The sequence below is a fragment of the Herpailurus yagouaroundi genome, unplaced genomic scaffold, assembly GCF_014898765.1.
Source record: "Herpailurus yagouaroundi ecotype Mexico unplaced genomic scaffold, PumYag 196, whole genome shotgun sequence".
Lineage (NCBI taxonomy): Eukaryota > Metazoa > Chordata > Mammalia > Carnivora > Felidae > Herpailurus > Herpailurus yagouaroundi.
In genome coordinates, this window is record NW_024412427.1 from 2,206,726 (window position 1) to 2,219,397 (window position 12,672).

The 12,672-nt window shown below is 53.3% G+C and overlaps 1 protein-coding gene across 1 annotated transcript; it reads left to right on the plus strand.

Moving 5' to 3' along the window:
* Positions 1 to 2,763: 2,763 nt before the first annotated feature.
* Positions 2,764 to 10,153, plus strand: KCNS1 (potassium voltage-gated channel modifier subfamily S member 1). The gene is made up of 4 exons (XM_040446955.1): positions 2,764 to 3,150; positions 4,062 to 4,118; positions 5,434 to 6,462; positions 8,980 to 10,153. Exons 3-4 carry the CDS (start codon positions 5,437 to 5,439, stop codon positions 9,448 to 9,450), a joined length of 1,497 nt encoding a protein of 498 aa, XP_040302889.1. The 5' UTR covers positions 2,764 to 3,150; positions 4,062 to 4,118; positions 5,434 to 5,436; the 3' UTR covers positions 9,451 to 10,153.
* Positions 10,154 to 12,672: the final 2,519 nt, after the last annotated feature.

A 12,672-nucleotide genomic window follows, 5' to 3' on the forward strand; every position in this document is an offset into this window, starting at 1 on the left:
AGAGTACTAGGCCAAGAAATGGGAGACCTGCTTCTCTGCAGATCTTCATTTCCTTTGTTGGTAAAATGAGGGAATTGGGCAAGTTGTTTGTGAACTTCCTGCTCTAACTTCTTACTTTGAGGGAAGAACTGAACTGGTAAAGTCTAGAGCTGCAGTGTCCAGTATGGCAGCCACTGGCCCCATGAGGCTACTGAGTATGTGAAATGTGATTATTCCAAATGAGAAGTACTGTATGTGGATACAGGAGTCAGAATTCTATGATGATTCCCGGTGACCCTCCCCCCTGTATAACCTCCTCCTCTTCGAGTGTAGATGGAACATGTGAAATGTGTTATGTGAGGAAAGGGAGACTGTCCTGGGTGGGCCTGTCCTAAGCAGATGATGGTCTAAGAGCAGAGCATTCTCTCTGGCTGCTCACAGAAGAGGAAGTCCACACACTAGGTTGCCTGGAAGAAAGCAAACATCCATGCGGGGAACTGCCCATGGGGCCATGTGGCAAGGAACCACAGGCAGCCTCCAGAGGCTGAGAGTGATCCCCAGCAGATAGCCAGCAGGAAGATGGGGACCTCAGTCCTGCAACCACAAGGAAATGAACAATCTGTGAGCTTAGAAGTGAACCCCGAACTTCAGATGGGAACCACAGCCCTGGCTGATACCTTGACTTCAACCTGGTGAGACCCTGGGTTGAGAATTCAGCCATGAGGTGCTCAGATTTCTGACCTAGAGGAACTGTGAGATAATAAATCTCTATTTTTTTAAGTTGCTAAGTTTGTTGTAATTTGTTACACAGCAATAAAAAAACGAATATCTTGGATTTCCAAGACTTAGCACAAGAACAAAAATGTGGGGTGCCTGGGTGGCTCAGTCGGTTGAGCGTCTGACTTCGGCTCGGGTCATGATCTCGTGGTCCATGAGTTCGAGCCCCACATCGGGCTCTGTGCTGACAGCTCAGAGCCTGGAGCCTGCTTCAGATTCTGTGTCTTCCTCTCTCTCTGCCCCCCTCCCACTCATGCTCTCTCTCTCTCTCAAAAATAAATAAACATTTAAAAAAATGAAATTATAAAATACCTCCTTAGTAATTTCTTTATCGATCCCATGTTGAAATTATATTAATTTGAATATAGTACGTTAAATAAAATATATTATTAAAATTAATTTCATCTGTTTTTAATTTTTTAAGTTGCTATCAGAAACATTTATTTAAAAAATTTTTTTAATGTTTATTTATTTCTGAGAGAGAGAGAGAAAGAGTGCAAGTGGGAGAGGGGCAGAGAGAGAGGGAGACAGTATCCAAAGCAGGCTCCAGGCTCTGAGCTGTCAGCACAGAGCCCGACATGGGGCTCAGGCTCATGAACCGCAAGATCATGACCTGAGCTGAATGAAGTTGGACGCTCAACCGACTGAGCCAACCAGGCGCCCCTTGCTATCAGAAAAATTTAAGTCACATTTGTGGCTCACAGACTATTCAGTGGACAGGTCTGTTCCAGAGGTCCCAGAAGTTAGCCATATGACCTTAGGAGTGAGTCACATCACTCTCAAAGCCTTGCATTTCTCTTTCATTAAATTTTTTAAAGATTTTTTTTAATGTTTATTTATTTTTGAGAGAGAGAGACACACACACAGAGTGAGAGCAGGGGAGGGACAGAGAGAAAGAGAGACATAGAATCCAAAGCAGGCTCCAGGCTCTGTGCTCTTAGCACAGAGCCTGACGCTGGGCTCAAACTCACAAACCGCAAGATCATGACCTGAGCCCAAGTTGAACACTTAACCAACTGAGCCACCCAGGTGCCCCTATTTTTTATTAAATATTTTTTAATGTTTATTTATTTTCGTGAGAGAGACAGAGTGTGAGCAGGGGAGGGACAGAGAGAGAGGTAGACACAAAATCCCAAGCAGGGTCCAGGCTCTGAGCTGTCAGCACAGAGCCCGATGCAGGGTTCAAACTCATGAACCGTGAGATCATGACCTGAGCCAAAGTTGGACATTTAACTGACTAAGCCACCCAGGTGTCCTAAAGTCTTCCATTTCTTATCTTTGAATAATAATAGCACCTATCCATTTTGCAGCATAAATGAGATGAGGCCTGTAGGACCCGAGGCCCAAGGCAAGGTCTTAAAAAATGCTGGTTATTATGGTTATTAATAATAACAATTAGTATATGTGAAATAGAAATCCTTTCTTGAACCCAGATCCTAGTCTCCAGCACCCTCTCTCTGTCCAGACACACAGTAGGCACTTGAATGCTTGTGGATTATATAATCTTTCTTTTTAAAAAGATTTTATTTTTAACCTCTACACCCAACACGGGGCTCGAACTTGCAACCCGAGATCAAGTCTCACACACTCCATGGACTGAGCCAGCCAGGCACTCTGGATGACATAACCTTGACAAAGCCCTGACACAGTTCTCCTTTACCCTATCAACCCACTTGGAAGGTGGAAATCAGGGACCCATAGCTAGGGCGGAGACAGAACTTCTGGGGGACAAAATGATCTGTTTCAAGCTTCACAGCCCCAAGGGGCTCTCGGGGAATAAGGCCACCTTTTCTAACTCCCTAAGGCAGAGCCCCACCTGCAGTCCTGGAAGACATGAGACACAAGACCAAGCTAGGTGACCTGAGCAGGTGACTGAGCCTCATCTGTCCTCGTCCAAGTCTGTGTCAGGAAGGACTTGGATAAATCACCTGAAGCAGAGTGCCTTACACATGTCAAGGGCGCAATTAAGGAAGGGATTATTACTGCTGTTGTTGTTCCTCTGTAGGCAAAACCCGGGCTGAAATCCCTCCCTAGTGGCACTTCAGTCTCCTAAATGACCCCTCCTCCCCTGGCCCCTGACTGGGGGGAGGGGGATGTCCTGGCTGTTGGGCCCAGTCTCCAGCCACCATCTCCACCCAATCGAGTCAGGAATAGAAACCACCGCCTCCGACAGCCCGCGGTCTCCCTCCCTCCCTCCCCCGGCAGCGATCGATGTGGCCTCCCCCGCGGGGGACAGAGGAAGACAGGGAAGGAGGGGCGGCGGGGCCTCCGGCAGCAGCGAGGTTCGGCGGCGCCGCTGGGACAGAGACGATCCCTGCCTGGCCAGCAGCTCCCCAGCCACGGAGCCCTCGGGGACTGAAGTACCTGGTGGGCGCCCTGGAGGGGCCTTGACAGGTAAGGGACCTCCCCTGGGGAGGGGCGTGGCCCGGGACGGGGCGGGGGCTGCACAGTGGGAGGCGAGGGTGGGGGCACTGCCCTTTCCGCTCCAGAGTCCCCTCCTTGAGACCCTCCCCCTCGCCTGGAAGGAGCGCTGTGGGGTGGCGGTGACCTGGGGTCGGTCCTGTTGGTTCATCTGTAAAATGGGATTAGAAAACCTCCCTAGCAGGGTCGGTGTAGGCATTGAACTGAGTGAAGCTGTATATAGAGCCCTGCGAAGTGACCAGCACATAGTAGGTGCTCAAAATAAGTTTGTGGAGAGAGCCTTCAATGGAAAAGCCTAGTTTCCAACCTTAACTGTGTGCCATGGACTAGCTGGGTGATGCTGAGCAAGTCATTTAATCTTTCTTACTGATATTCAGATTCTCGTTAGGGAAGGTTTGTTGAATTCATGATCTCATAATCATAGAGCAGGAAGGTGAGTTCCAGAAAGAGAAAGGGGTTTGCCCACCGTTATGTAGCTATAATGGGTGATGCAGCTGGGTTAGAAGCTTCCTCTTTTGACACCAGGTGCAATGGAGGAGGTGGGAGTGGAACTGCGTCCGCGTCCCAGGTATTTACTGTGCACAGATTATGAACCAAGGGTCGTGCTGCCCATAAACATCTTGCCATAGTTAACCCTCATAACCTCTCAAGGGGAGTGTGATGTCCTCCAGTTTACAGATGGGGAAACTGAAGCTCAGAACGGAGCCCCTCAAGGTCAACAGTCAGCAAATGGCAGACTCAGAATTTGAACCTAGCTCTGACCAGAAGAAATTGCAAATGATTAACATTTATTGAGCACCAACTGTGTTCCAGGGGCTTTGCACATGCATTCACGGTTTTAAGCTTTCACCCTAAGTGCTATTGCTACTTTCCCTGTTCTATAGATAAGAGACCCAAAGCCCAGAGCAGGAGACTGGCCTGAGGACGCAGAAGTGACGGAGGTAAGGGCACCACCCTGATCCCGACCAGCTTAACACGAAGCCCAGGGTGAGTGAAGGGCACCCCACCTGGCTCCCTGCCAGGCACCAGGCCAGCCGCTCGATGGTGTACATTCCACCCTGGGAAGCGGGCATTGCTGATGGGATGGGGCAGATGGGATTACTGAGGATCAGGAGGTGAGTCACTAGCCATCAGTCCCAGTAGAGTTCGGAGACGTGGGCAGTGGAAGGACCCAACATCTTCTGGGGTCAACTAAGGCGAAGCACTTTCCCCATAAGCTACTTTAGTCCTCCAGCCTGCCTTGGGTAGGTGCTGTTGTCTGCATTTGGCATTGTGTAGGAAACTGAGACCTGGAGAAAAGCATCTTCCTCAAGGCCCTGGGGGGCATCAGGGATGGAGATAAACCCAGGTTTGGCTGACTCTGGGAGACAGTGAAACAGGGGGATAATTTACTGAACCCCTTCTGGGAGCCAGGCCTGATAAAGACAATAGTTCAATTAATCTTTTTAACCACACTTGGAGGTGGATCTTTTTATCTCCACTTGGCCGAAGCTCAGGGAGGTGACAGGACTTGTCTCTGGTCCCAGAAGACAGTGTTCCATCTGACTGACTCCAGAGATGCTTCAAATGGTCTAAGCCAACGGCTCTCAAATTTGACCATGGATCAGAGTCACCCTCCATGCTTGTTAAAACCCCAATTGCTGAACTCCATCCCCACAGTTTCTGATTCAGTAAGTCTAGAGCAGGCTGACAATTTGCATCGTTGACAAATTCCCAGGTGGCACCGATGCTGCAAGTGCAGGGGACACACTTTGAGAACTACTGATCTCTTGGTCTAAACTGATTCTCCCAACCCCCCCCCCCCCCCGCCAGGGGTGGTCAATATTACTATCCCCATTTTGCAGAGGAAGAAACTGAAGTTCGGAGTGCTCATGTGTCCAAGATCCCACATTAAGCCCCTGGCACATGAAAATCCAAGTTTGGAAAAGGGAGACATCCTATCTGAGCACACCCTGGGGTGCCAGGACATCCTGCCATTCAGTCATTTTCATAACCCCCCCCCAAGATAGATCCCAGCATTTGTCCCGTGCCTTTGAATGGGGGGGGGGGGGGCAGGCTCAATGATTTGGCCGAAGACCCTGAGTCGGGGGAGTGAGGGGCATTCAAACCCTAGTCTGAGATCAGAGGGCACTTACCTCCCGAGCGCCGTCTGCACACCAGAGCTGGTGGAGGGGGCGGGAGGGTTAAACCCGGCCTTCTGGAAGGCAGGCCCGGGGACAACCCCCGCCCCGCATCCCGCCCTCCCCGTGTCCACAGGCCATGGTGAGCGAGTCCCCGGGGCCCGGCGCCCGCGTGCCCTGGCGGCGGAGCGACGAGGCGCTGCGCGTGAACGTGGGCGGCGTGAGGCGGCGGCTGAGCGCACGCGCGCTGGCCCGCTTCCCGGGCACGCGGCTGGGCCGCCTGCAGGCCGCGGCGTCCGAGGAGCAGGCGCGGCGCCTGTGCGACGACTACGACGCGGCGGCGCACGAGTTCTACTTCGACCGGCACCCGGGCTTCTTCCTGGGCCTGCTGCACTTCTACCGCACCGGCCGCCTGCACGTGCTCGACGAGCTGTGCGTCTTCGCCTTCGGCCAGGAGGCCGACTACTGGGGCCTGGGCGAGAGCGCGCTGGCCTCCTGCTGCCGCGCGCGCTACCTGGAGCGGCGCGTGGCGCGGCCGCGCGACTGGGACGAGGACAGCGACACGCCGAGCAGCGTGGACCCGTGCCCCGACGAGATCTCCGACGTGCAGCGCGAGCTGGCGCGCTACGGGGCCGCGCGCTGCGGCCGCCTGCGCCGCCGCCTCTGGCTCACCATGGAGAACCCCGGCTACTCGCTGCCCAGCAAGCTCTTCAGCTGCGTCTCCATCGGCGTGGTGCTGGCCTCCATCGCCGCCATGTGCATCCACAGCCTGCCCGAGTACCAGGCCCGCGAGGCGGCGGCCGCCGTGGCCGCGGTGGCCGCGGGTCGCGGCACGGAAGGCATGCGCGACGACCCGGTGCTGCGGCACCTGGAGTACTTCTGCATCGCCTGGTTCAGCTTCGAGGTGTCGTCGCGCCTCCTGCTGGCGCCCAGCACGCGCAACTTCTTCTGCCACCCCCTCAACCTCATCGACATCGTGTCGGTGCTGCCCTTCTACCTCACGCTGCTGGCCGGCGTGGCGCTCGGCGACCGGGGCGGCGCGGGCGGCGAGGACCTCGGTGACCTGGGCAAGGTGGTGCAGGTGTTCCGCCTCATGCGCATCTTCCGCGTGCTCAAGCTGGCGCGCCACTCCACCGGGCTGCGCTCGCTGGGCGCCACGCTCAAGGTACGGCCTCTGGGGCCCCGCGAGGAGGTGGGGGGGGGGGAGAGGAGGGGGGGCAGGCGGGGGTGACCAGAGGACAGGTTAGCAGGTGAACTTACAAACGCGTGGTGTCCAGGCACACAGTGATCCAAGGCGACATTCTGTTCCTGTGCCGGGCACAGGGCTGGACACCAGGTGTACACATCACACCTTTTCTGATGTTCCCAGCAGCCGCGGGCTCTTTCCCAGGGGTGAAAACTGAACACCGAGGTTTGCTTTAAAAAAAAAAAAAAAGAAAGAAAAGAAAAAGCAGGGGGTGGGGCGCCTGGGTGGCTCAGCCTGTTAAGCATTCAACTTTGGCCCAGGTCATGATCTCACTGTTAGTGAGTTCGAGCCCCATGTCAGGATCTGTGCTGACATCTCAGAGCCTGCAGCCTGTTTCAGACTCTGTCTCCCTCTCTCTCTGCCCCTCCCCCACTCGCACTCTGTCTCTCTCAAAAATAAACATTAAATTTTTTTTTAATTAAAATAATAAGACAAAGGTCACTTTTGGTCTGTCAAATATCAGATAATAAATAAGTGCAGAAATTTGCAAAGCAGAATGCTAAATGCCTTCTCCACTGAGCCTTTCCTCTGGCATTATCAGGGGGCACAGATATTGTAGGTCACCCTTGATGGGCCAAATCTAGCAGCAGCCCCAGAGCTAACACTTACTGAGCGTTAATTCTGTGCCAGTTTTACATCCATTATTGACGTTCTTAGGACAACTTCCTCAGGAAGATGCGGTTATTTATTCCCTTCCCGTAGATGAACAACCTGAGGTTGGAAGGTTGGCTTTTTAAAGCCTGGTTGCAATTTACTGAGCACCCTCCTTCTGCCGGGCCTTGGACTGGGGTGAATCACTGCCCTGGCAAGCTTAACCTTGAAGGGGTGAACTTAGCCTGGTGTGGAGAAGGAGGAAATGTGAACGGCTTGGACAGAGGCCTGGAGAGAGAACAGGATGAACGCTGGAGTGGGTGTGGGGGGGACATGGAGGGAGGGGTGTCAGTTGATGAGGTTGATGAGGTGAGAAGGACAGGGTACTGAAGGGCCATGGACTCTTGGACCAGGATTTTGAACTTTATCCCGAATATTAGGGGATGGAGCCTGTGAGGGGTTCAAGCTGGGGCAAGTATTACTGTCACTACTTTGCAGATGTGGAAACTGAGGCTCCAGGAGGGGACAGGACTTGTCAGAGGTTCCTCAGTGAGTAAATTGCAGAGCCCAGAGAAGAACCCAGCTGTGCCTAACGCCATGACCTCCTGCTCTTTCTCCTAAAGCTCCGTGCAACCCTCCTGAGGATCCCTAGAAAACCCCTTCTACTCATAGCTTCCTAAAGCCCTTTTCATGCCCTGGAGGCAAGACAGCCAGGAAGCTGGGTACAGGCAGGGTGACGTGAGCAGAATGCTGGGGCATCGGGCATGTACGTGGGATTCAGTATCTGTCCAGGGAAGACCCCTTTGCCCCAGAACTCTGCCTTGTCTCCAGCCATGCAGGGATCCAGGGCCTGATATCACCAGCATTTTCTGCAAGGAGGGAAAAGGATATTGATGGAGGCTGCCAGATTCCAAGACACGGGTGTAAGTCTCCAGATGATAGCCTTGCTACTCAAAGCAAGGCCCTTGACCAGCAGCAGCTTTCTCGTTACCTGGAAACTTGCTTAGAAATGCAGAATTTCCAGCCCTACCCCAGACCCGCTCAATTGAGTTCTGCCTTTTTAACAAGATCCCAACATGATTCCTCCACACATTACAGTTTGGGACTAGGGGACTACAGTTCTAGGCTAGGAGTCTCAGCCTCAGCACTATTGATATTTGGAGGGAGATAATTCTTGGTTGTGTGTGTTGGGGGCGGGGGGATGGCTATCCTGGCATCGTAGGATGTTTACCGGCATATCCGGCCTCTATCCAGTAGATGCCACTAGCACACCCCTACCAGTTGCGACAAGCAAAAATGTTTAAGGACTTTGCCATGTGTCCCCTGGGGCAGATTGCCCTATTTGCGAACCACTGCTTGGCCTCCGGGGTAGGCAGGTGCGTTCAGGAACGTGTATCCTGTTCAGCTTTCTCGAGGGGCAGAATGTATTTTTGTACTTGTCAGAAATGAGATAGACCAGTCAAAAGTACATAAAACCAACGCTTTGCATTGTGGAATACAAACTGTGGTCCCCCCTTGGTTCTGCAACTGTGGAAGAGTCACAAGCTTCTTATTCACTGGCTGGTGCCGCCAGTGCCCCCCGCATTAGAAGAAACCACTATGGCTTAGTGGGCGCCCTGGACAACAGAAGTTAGGCCTGTGTTTGCTCCCAGGGAGCTGGCTGCCTCTTGTAGACGAAAGATCTTAGTTTGGAGTCAAGGGACCTGGGTCCTGGCACCAGCTCTACTTTGCTCTGTGACTTTGGACCTGCCCCTTCTACTCTCTGGGCCTCAGTTTCCTCATATGCTCCATACCAGGTCTGTGAGCCCACCCGGCTCTGACTTGGCTTCCTGCATTCTCTTCCAGCACAGCTACCGCGAGGTGGGCATTTTACTGCTGTATCTGGCCGTGGGCGTGTCCGTGTTCTCCGGTGTGGCCTACACAGCCGAGAAGGAGGAGGACGTGGGCTTTGACACCATTCCCGCCTGCTGGTGGTGGGGCACGGTGAGCATGACCACTGTGGGCTACGGGGACGTGGTGCCCGTGACGGTGGCTGGCAAGCTGGCAGCCTCAGGCTGCATCCTCGGGGGCATCCTGGTGGTGGCGCTCCCCATCACCATCATCTTCAATAAGTTCTCTCACTTCTACCGGCGCCAGAAGGCTCTGGAGGCTGCTGTGCGCAACAGCGACCCCCGGGGGTTTGAGGATTTGCTGAGCAGTGTGGATGGGGTGTCGGAGGCGTCTCTGGAGACCTCCCATGAGACCTCCCAGGAGGGAAGGTCTGCAGACCTGGAGGCCCAGGCCCCGAGTGCACCTGCAGACTCTCAGGTTTATTAAAGCCAGGGCTCAGTGTCCTCCTTCCCACACCCCTACAGTCAGCTGAAGCAGCAGAGATCCTTCCCTGCTTACATGGTTCATGGTGGCCTCACTGCTCAGGATCACTCCCCCAGCCCTGAGAAATGGGGACTGGGTCCCTTCCTCTAAAGGCCCAGGTTAGGATGGTGTCACCCTAGGTTCTGTGAGCCTGGAGAACAGCCCAGAGACTTTCGTAAACGAACCTCCAAGCTACTGTGAAGCAGGCATGTGCTACAGAGAAAACCAAAAGGATGCTAACGGGTCATGAACACTCCCTGCCTGTCAGCCCTATCACACTCAGCCCTGTGTTGGAGGATGAGAATTGGCCCCATTTCGCAGATGAGGAAACTGAGGCTCAGAGAGGTGCAATGACTCGCCCAAATGTCTCCCAGTTAGAAGTCGTGGAGCCAAGTTGGGAATCCAGACTCTTTGGTCGACCAAGCCAGTGTTCCTTCCATGCTGTCTTTCTTCTGCCCTCCTAAAGTTTGCATGTGGTTTTAGGGGGTTCATGAATCCTGAGAAGATCCTCTATCAGGGCTAGGGAAAGGCCCAGACAGAGGATTCAGATGTAGGAGCGCTGGACCTCAGCTGTGGTCCTTTTCCATGAGATTCTTTTTTTTTTTTTTTAATGTTTATTTATTTTCAAGACAATGTGAGACACAGAATACAAGCAGGGGAGGGGCAGACAGAAGGAGACACAGAATCTGAAGCGGGCTCCAGGCTCTGAGCTGTCAGCCCAGAGCCCGACACGGGGCTTGAACTCACGAACCGCAAGCTCATGACCTGAGCTGAAGTTGGACGCTCAACCGACTGAGCCACTCAGGTGCCCCCTTTCCCAGGAGATTCTAATGGCAGTCGGCTCTCGGTGAGGTTTGGGAGGAAGGAAGAAGAGCTGCCTTCCTAGCTGCTGTGTGAGCTTTGCTGAGCAATAGTCTTACAGCTTCCTGCCAGGGCTGGCTTGAGATACAGACCCTGGAGGGGCCCCTGCCTGTGGCCTGAGGTCTAGACCCAGCTCTGCTAGGACACAGTGTGGGAGGTGGACGCTCCATCTCCAGGTCCCAGCCCACCTGTCACAAGGTCACAGTCTGTGCCCAGGAGGGAGATGAAAGCCAAATTCAGCAGGGAGTCACCGATTTAAAGCCAGCTCAGCTCTGAGAGGTTGGTGGCAAGAAGCTGCTATGCATGGACACCTGTGACCCCCCCTGCTGTCCCCAGTCTGACTGTGGCAGTTCCTTTCTTTGCGCCACATAGGCCTCCAACCCTTCCTTGAGTTCCCGTCCAGGCAGACGCTTGAGACCTCTGCTCCTTTTGACCCACTCCAGCCCTTCATCCTTGCCGAGGACTTACCCTTCTACTCACCTGCTGAATCCTTCCTACTTACTGAGACGTTGGGAGGGAAGGACTCCCGTAGCCCCATTTACATACTGTTTCTAGAACACTCATCACTGTACTGTCCTTGGCTGGCCACGGCTCTGTGCGCCACCACCCCCCACATGCTGCACTTCAACACAGAAGACGTGTGGTGGAACCCAGGCTTGGTGGGGAGTAGGTGCTTAGTGAATACCTAATGAATACCTACTGATGGATCAGCCAGTTCGAACAGCACACTGTGTGTCAGGTGCCGGGAAGGAAGAGGAAATGACCAGAGAGGCCTTGCCCTTGAAAGGGTATGGACAGGACCAAACAGCATGTCCTTTGGTCCTGCCCCTGGTTCCTCCTTACTTTACGAGGCTTTTACGGCCATTTCTCTGTAGATTCTTCATTCACACATTCAACAAATATCATTGGAAGACTCACAAGCTGGGGCTTCATGTGTGGCCTGCAGAGGCGTTTTATTTAGCTGAACAGTACTTTTAGTAGATATTTTTCATTCAAATGCCTTTGAGTGAGGCATGTACTTTCCAGTTCCTCATAGCGTCTCCCCCGAAACACACACACACACACACACACACACACACACACACACACACACTACTGTGGTAGTCCCGCTGCTTCTCAGATTTACTTGCCACACCTGTCCTCTGATTCATTGACTGCTAGGTTCAAGAGATATAACGGGGAACCAAATATATATATAGATATATATATTCAAGAAGCTTACAGACTAGTGAGGGAGATGGATTTTAATCCAGTAATCACAGAGATGTGTAACAGTGAGCTGTATACTGAGTCCAGGAACTCTAGGCGCACATGTAGTAGGGACCGTTAACGGGGGTCAGAGAAGACTTTCTTGAGGGTGACCATACAGATGAATCGTTAATTAGGCAGCGGGGGTTCCGGGAAGCATTTCCAAGCACAGGGCACGGCCACGGGCAGGCCTTGGGTATGACGTGGTAGGCCCCCGCGTACGGTTGGAACCCGAGTCTCCAGCCTGAGCAGAGACTAGAGCGGCGCCCGACCCCCCGCGTCCATACCAGCCCTCCTGCAGGCTCACCCCCGTATGCACCGCCCTTCCTGAACCGCTGAACGTGTCAAAGAGCCAGGTAGCTTCCAGACTTTCTCATCCCACAGACAAGTCCCTAAAGCCGGTATGGAGAAAGCTCCGGGGTGAACTGACCAGCCTGCGTCCCTCCCCAGGTGTGTGTCATCCTGGCAGAAAAGCGACAACTCACTCTCACTCCCACTCCTGTGTGTCTGTGAAAACTATTATGCAAATAAAGAGGCGGGGCGCAGGGACCTGTTTCTGCCTGTACTGGAGCTGGCTGCCCGGGCGTGTGTGCTGAGTGAATGGGGAGGGTGGGGAGGCGCGTGGAGTGACTCCTTCCACGTCCTCTGGTTCCAGTCTCGAGTTTGGCACAGGACGCAAGTGACAGGAATCCGGTGGGAACTAACTTGGTCAAAAAGAGTAACTCATTATGAATAAGTGATGAGCAACCATCACAATTATAGTCCTTTGGTTACAAGCAACAGAAACAGACTCTCTTAAGGAAAAAAAAAATTATTGGAAGGTGTATTCCTTTCCTGTTGATGGCATAAAACAATAGAAATTTGTTCTCTGACAGTCTGGAGGCCAGAAATCTAAAATCAAGGTGTCAGCAGGGCCGCGCTCTGAGGCTCCAGGGGCAAATCTTCTTACCTCTTCCAGCTTCAAGTGGCTGCCAGTGTTCTAGGCTTGTGGCTGCATCCCTCCATTCTCTGCCTCTGCCCTGAGGTCACCTTTACCTCCTGCGTGTGTGGGAGTCTCCCAGTGCTCCTCTCATAAGG

What these genes read in the sequence shown, in the direction of transcription:
- KCNS1 (XM_040446955.1), top strand. Translation starts at nt 5,437, where the DNA reads ATGGTGAGCGAGTCCCCGGGGCCCGGCGCCCGCGTGCCCTGGCGGCGG. An exon ending in CGCTGGGCGCCACGCTCAAG is followed by an intron (nt 6,463 to 8,979) that starts GTACGGCCTCTG and finishes ATTCTCTTCCAG; the next exon opens with CACAGCTACCGCGAGGTGGG.